The 7,058-nt window shown below is 42.5% G+C and overlaps 1 protein-coding gene across 1 annotated transcript; it reads left to right on the forward strand.

Moving 5' to 3' along the window:
- The first annotated feature begins 2,433 nt into the window (after positions 1-2,433).
- Positions 2,434-6,759, forward strand: adra2db (adrenergic, alpha-2D-, receptor b). Its single transcript, XM_041796972.1, has one exon. The coding sequence runs from the start codon at positions 2,820-2,822 to the stop codon at positions 4,092-4,094; it is 1,275 nt and encodes a 424-aa protein (XP_041652906.1). The 5' UTR covers positions 2,434-2,819; the 3' UTR covers positions 4,095-6,759.
- Positions 6,760-7,058: the final 299 nt, after the last annotated feature.

Here is a 7,058-nt window from a genome sequence, read left to right on the forward strand (position 1 = left end):
CTGTTTCTGTGTTCAAAATTCATGTCTGCTGTGTTCTTCTTGTCCATCTGTCATACATGAAAGAAGTCAAATACCACTGTCTGCTTGTTAAAACTTTGCAACCATCTGCTGTTTGCTACTTCTCACAATGCATTGTGGGATACCATAATGTTCTTCATATAATGTATGACTGCTCACTCAGAATTCAGAACCCTTATCTGAAACATATCCAGCATTTGAAAAGTGTCCGTCTTTTTAGGGTGTAAACCTTTATACACACAAAGGTTGGCCCCAGGATAAGGTATGTGTGTATATCCACCTCTGATTAGGTGCACTGATGGCATCATAACAGGAAGCTGGATCCTTAGTGACAGGATGCTGTATTGTTTTAGCACTCGGAATAGAAAGTAAGGAAAGCTGGAAGGAAAAACTTAGTTCTCCCGGCATCATTAAATAGCCTAGATCTGTGATAACGATAGAATGGTTTCAACCAAGAGCTTTTCTATTTTGATTGAACAAGGAGGTTAAATATCTGTATAATGTCTTGTTAGCATTCATGTTTAATAGTCCAGATGCACAAATGTGTATTTTTTTTGTTGTATGTGAAATTTAGCGATGTGTTTTGGTTGGACTTCTGCAAAACTTCATAGTAAAAAACATAATGATAGTTTCACTGCATTTCTTTCACCTTCAAATATTGAAGATCGAACAAAAAATAATAGGTTATGCAACTCTGCAGTCTGTATTCATCCAGTTTTGGATACGTGAAGACAAATCCTGTGACACACACTTTTATCCTTTGTGTCTAAAACAATTGCTTGCAAAGTTCTGTCTAAAAAAACAGTCGGAAAACTTTCAAGACAAAACATTTTGAGATCTCTTTGACTGGATTTTGTGAAAACCTGTGAGAGGAAAAAACCCAGACTTGTTACATAATTCATATTTTGTTTTACGGTGGTGAAACTAACAGATTCAGAAAAACCCGGTATGCCCCTTTAATGTAGAGGTGACAAATAAAATAGAACAAATGTGTGTAATTACATCTTCCATCATGTAACTGCATAACAAGACAAGCTCATTTATAATTGTAATTATATGCAATTTCTTGGAGCCCCCTCAGGCTCTGCAAACAGACACAGACACAACAAAAGTCTATTTTTCTTCTTGCATAGAGCATGTTTGTGTATGAGGACGAGTCAGTTGTTGTTTCTCAGTTTTTTTTTGCCGTAGGTAGACCCTTAAGGGGAAGTCTACAGACCACTGATACATGGTGACATTCACCTTTTAAATAATAATCACTTTTTTGAACGCTCACCATGGGAGTGAGATCATAGCAGGAGAGGGAGCGAGGGAACAGAGAAGGAAGCATGATAGGCTGTCCGAATCCTCCTCCACATCCTCCTCCAAATCTACTTCTGTGTTTCGTCTCACTGCAGGATGTTCTCGCTGAGCCTCCAGACGACTCACTTTCAAGGATAAACACAGATGCAACACAAATCAACCAACATTAATGTTGGCATCTATTAAATAGTTTTAGCTGGGCTGCAAATCCACAAACTGACAGGCTTCCAGCTGATTCTGTTGACTTTACAAATAGATTTCTGAAAAATCCCCAAATTAGTGAAATGCACCTAGTAAGCAGAGCTGTGATCTGTTTGGCAGCAATTTTGCTTCAATGACCCCTGACTGACCCTGAGTGTGTATGTGCATCTTTTGTGGCTCTCCTGACTGGTAAATATCCTCTGGCTGCATATATGTTGTATAACAAGACCTCCAAAGCGATTCAAGCCTCTCAGCAACAGGTATTATTATGCAGGTCCCCTCCATGTGCCAGCATACAACAGTTCCAGATAACTGTGCATGAATAATGGAAAAGTGTGGCTGAACAAAAGCACATCTATGCCTCTATGAGCAAAGTGGACAGGAAAAATAGCCCACTAATAAACAATCAGTGTTGCATGAAAGCCTTTTCACTTTGACTGGCATGGCCTCCTAATTGGTGTCCCTGCAAGGCGGATAAAGTTCACATAAAACTCCTGCTGTGGTGTTTTTCCATCTCATCCATCAGTGACTCTTGATGGTGTTGTCTTACTAAAAATGTTCAATCACGACATCAAAATCAGTTCAAAAATCATAATTTAGAATGGTTAAAATTGCATTAGTTCTGCAATAGTAGAATGTGTTACTGTGTTTTTCTGCCCTGTACACACTGATGCATGCTGGGGAAAAAAGAGAAGCATGAAAAGTAAGAAAACAACAGTGTGTGAGTGTGGAGAATCAAACAAACAACCAAAGGCTTTGCTTGAGGAGAAATCCTTCCTTTTCTAAGAAATCTTAAACACAAATGTCTGAATAATTCTCCCCCTCCCACTCTCACTCTCTCCTCCTCCCTGTATCCCCCTTCCTCGCTCCGTTTCTCTCTCCTTTAAGTTTAGAGATGGGATGGTCCTCAGAGTGATGTCACCTCACTCCTGTACGGGCATCCATTCCACCCACACTCTCTCTCCAAAGCGCACACGCAGCTTTACGCACGGAGGTGTGTTGCAGAAAAGCGACTATACTCGTGGAGCACTGGATTGTAAACTCTGTTGTGACATTTTCCACACTCCCATTTGTGCATATGGACAATCTGAAGCAGTCATGACGACGGTATGTCTATTTAAGGAGATATATTTATACAGGTACTGTGTCTTATGTGGGCTTGACTCACTTAAGCATTGCGCACAACGCGCCTCCACGCGTTAGTGGAACCAAGCTCAGTGCACCCAGTCTTTGTTGCTTGAGGAAAGCACAGGGTGCAAAACAACCAACATGATACGAAATATCAAAGTGGAGCCGGAATGGATTTAATACAGTTCAATCTGTCGGTGGAAAACGTCTCCAGCGATGAGAACAACACGGACGCGCCGTATGCCTTGCCACACACGGTTACAGCCACTGCGCTCATCATTGTGGTTGTTTCTGTGATCATCCTGGTGACTATTGTGGGTAACGTGTTGGTGATTGTGGCCGTCCTAACTAGCCGGGCTCTCCGTCCGCCACAGAACCTCTTCCTGGTCTCCCTGGCATCCGCGGACATCCTGGTGGCAACGCTAGTCATCCCATTCTCCCTTGCCAATGAGGTCATGGGATACTGGTTATTTGGGAGTACTTGGTGCGCCTTTTATCTGGCCTTGGACGTCTTGTTTTGCACCTCATCCATAGTGCACCTGTGCGCCATCAGCCTGGACCGCTACTGGTCTGTTACGAAAGCAGTCAGCTACAATCTGAAGCGGACACCTAAGCGCATCAAGTCTATGATCGCCATAGTGTGGGTAATATCTGCTGTCATCTCCTTCCCTCCTCTCCTAATGACCAAACATGACGAGCGTGAGTGTCTGTTGAACGACGAGACCTGGTACATCCTCTCCTCCTGTGTGGTGTCCTTCTTCGCTCCGGGTCTCATCATGATTCTTGTTTACTGTAAGATCTATAAAGTGGCCAAGCAGCGCTCTTCCACCGTGTTCGTGGCTAAAAACGGACTGGAAAGGCAGCCGTCTCAGTCAGAGACCTGCTTCGTCCGGAAACAGGACCGCTTCGAGATGGAGAGCCCCAGCAGCCAGAGCTCCGGCAGCAACCAGCCCAGGCAAGGCGAGTTGGACGACATCGACCTGGAGGAGAGCTGCTGCGCGTCGGATACCAAACCGCGCAATCATCGCTTCACTAAGAGAAGAAAGGTCGAGGGCTCGGACTGCTGCCCTCCCCAGAACTGCCGCCTCTCCTGGGCTTCAGCTCGGGCATTACAGCTCTACCCGGAGCAGAAGACCCAGGCTCGTAGGCAACAGCTGGCAGCAGCCAACAAAACTAAAGTGGCCCAGATGCGCGAGAAACGTTTCACTTTTGTGCTGGCTGTAGTGATGGGGGTGTTTGTGCTCTGCTGGTTCCCTTTTTTCTTCACTTACAGCCTGCATGCTATCTGCAGAGACAGCTGCTACATCCCTGGCGCACTTTTCAATCTCTTCTTTTGGATTGGTTACTGCAACAGCTCCGTGAACCCCATCATATACACTATTTTCAACAGGGATTTTAGGAAAGCATTTAAGAAAATCATATGCAGGACTTCAAAACGCACATAAACACAGAAAGGGACTAGTATTCTGTTTGGCCTCATTTATTGTACAGAGATGAGAAGGAAGGAATTCTTTTATTTGACTCTTTTTACACACATGACATCATTTTAATGTAACTACTGTGAGTGTTGTGTATAAGTACATGAAAAGTCTATGAATAAAATTTAAAGTTAGGCAGAACTAAAGGCAAATTTCACTGCTTTAAATCTGCAAACATGATTGAATTTGTGAATGCATTAAAGTTGAGTTATAATATATAGGTCAGTGCATAATGCACCCTGCAGACCTGCTCTTCTGAACAAGAGATCTCTGTATCAGAGCAATCTTTTATTCTGCAGCGAGCAGAAGAAAAAGAGTCTTCAGAGTAAAACTGAATGTAGCTGGATTCCCGTGGTGGAGGCTGCTTCAAAGTGGGTGTTTGTGTTGGGATATAAAGAAGATTGATCTGCTCCATCTATAAGATATGAGCAGAGGGAGAAAAAAAGCAATCAAAGCTTGTGAGTGAGTGTGTGTGTCACAGATGAAGATTAAATTAATTCCTGGAATGACTTAAAGAAGGTTTATCACCATGTGCAGCATGGCTGAAATATTTGGCCTTATTACAGGTATAATTCAGATTTATCTTTTCAGTTACAGCCACAGCCAGGCCTTCTTCTTATCACTGAACCCCCAAACTTACGTAAGAGTTTAATCTCACAGCCCGACCAAAACATCACACCAGCTTGCAGGAGAACAATGGCCAAGCTAAAAGCTGAGTGTGCTAAATCTGCTGGATAAATCTGTGTTTTTCATTTCGACACCTTCGGTAAATATTTAAACCTTGTGACATCATAATCCTGCTATATAACCTGGATTCAGTGTCATATGGGACAGAGATCATTTGGGGGTTATTGCCCGGCAGTATGACTTTCACACTGAGTTGAATCTTTTCAGATAAATCGTGAGAACAAGCCTTGACAAACTGTGAGAATCCTGAGCGTGCAAGAAAAGAGTGCTCACATGTGACACAGAAATAAAATAGTCCTGCCTCCTCGCTCTTATAAATAACATCACTGGACACGGCTTTACCGGGAAAAGCTGAACTTCCACTGGCTTCAAATCTTCATGATTCATTCAAAGATCTTTATATAAACTAACCAGGCTCAGGCTGTAATCCTAAAGCAGTGAAAATGTCTTGGAATTATGGTTTCAACAATATAAGATGTTATGAGATTTAAAGGATATATGTGAGCTCTGCTTTTTCCATACAGTCTCAGAATGTGGTCAGACCATAATGCATTGTGGGACATAAAGTGTATGTGAAACGTCAAAAATATATGATGAAGCCCTATGTTTCTCTGGGAAAACTGGGGTTAGGGAGAAGACGGCTGGCCAGCTCCGTATCAGCTTATTGTCTGCATGGGGGTGCACTATTTATATCCTCTTAGGAATGTCTTCAAAGCACTCCTACAGCTCACTGGCGCCTCGCCAAAGATAATCATCCTGTTTGAAGGGTGTCGTGCTAAAAAGAATTCTAAAAAAGTTGGATGAAGTGTTTTTCTGTCCATATTGATGAGACTGTTGTTAAAATATCATCAAGGGAAAGAAGAGTGAAGGTGGAGGCATGCCTTTCCTTTCTCACTTGATGTGCCGTAACATTTTATTCATGAACACAATTAGACAGAAGTAGAGCTGGAGTGAGGAGAGAAACTTTCTCTCAAAGGGATTCACAAACTCTTGAAACAAATGAAATGTCTGGGCCGTGTCGCGTTCAGAAGAGGTGGTAAAATGAGCTCCATCTTTATCTTGAGGACTTACTGGGGTGGAAGTGATGTTAATTGGGCTGTGTGTAACGTAATGGGATGTTGTGTGTTACATGTAACTTAATTTCTCCTGAGAGCATGGCCATCACTCTTAATGTCTGTCGCATTGTCTGATGTGCCAATATTTACATGAACACTCGTGTAATTTTCCTCCCAATAGTAGACTGATTACTATCCAACAAGATACGCCGGTCCCTTGTTAAATCTCGCTTCCCAATTCAATTATCTTTTTAATCAACTGCTCTACATGCAGCCACAGCAGAGCAGCATGCATTTAGTTAGCTGTTCACTTTTCTTCAGCTATGTGATGTCTTTTACTTTAGTGCAGAGCTTTGTTACTGTATTGAAGATTTTGATTGGTTTATATGAAGCTGTCATTGTAGCTTTCAAATTAAAAGAACATTTTATCATAAATTACTGCTGAGGCCTATGGAGGTTTTAAGTCAGTGCAGCCCTTAATTTTTGTCTTCCAGGTTTCACAGGTGCCATTTCTGTGGGTGCTTCAGGGTCTGAGCACCAACAGAGAGCACTCATGAGTACCAGCATGTCACTGCACTAACAAACTCTCCCCCACCATTTTAACCTTTCAGTCTGTGGCACCTAAAAACATACCCATGTTGCTTTACTAAATTAGTAACTTGAATTTAATCGCGGACCATTCATAAAGCAACACTTTCCTCATCAAGGAGTGACAGCGATGGTTAGTGGCAGACTCAGGATGTTTGAGGGGCAGGGGCAGAAATAATAAAAGGGCACCTGCAGTATGCTGTGGGGCATCAAAAAAGTGATCAAGCCTTTACAGTGGAATAGTTAGATTCCTTTTTTAAGGCAGGAGAATGTCTTCTACTGAATATATTTGATGGAGCCAAGGCAGGGAATGGCACTTCATCAAGTAACGTTTGAAAAGATGAAAACCAAGAGGATTTTACCACATTTGGTTCAACACATTACACTACACTAGCAGGGTACTTAGGGCTGTGGTTCCCATCCCTTTTTCCCTAGGGCCCCCCCACTCGTATCTAAGGAAAGCCAAGCTCCTCCAGGAACCACCTGGAACAAGTACGCATCAGTGTTAATGGATGTCATTGACAAAATCTCAGCTAATAAGCCTACGTAGACATGTTTTTGACAAATATCTATGAATAGGTTATGCTAAAAAAAACATAGT

This window comes from Cheilinus undulatus, linkage group 10 (genome assembly GCF_018320785.1).
Source record: "Cheilinus undulatus linkage group 10, ASM1832078v1, whole genome shotgun sequence".
In the NCBI taxonomy this organism is placed as follows: Eukaryota; Metazoa; Chordata; class Actinopteri; order Labriformes; family Labridae; genus Cheilinus; species Cheilinus undulatus.

What these genes read in the sequence shown, in the direction of transcription:
- adra2db (XM_041796972.1), top strand. Translation starts at nt 2,820, where the DNA reads ATGGATTTAATACAGTTCAATCTGTCGGTGGAAAACGTCTCCAGCGAT.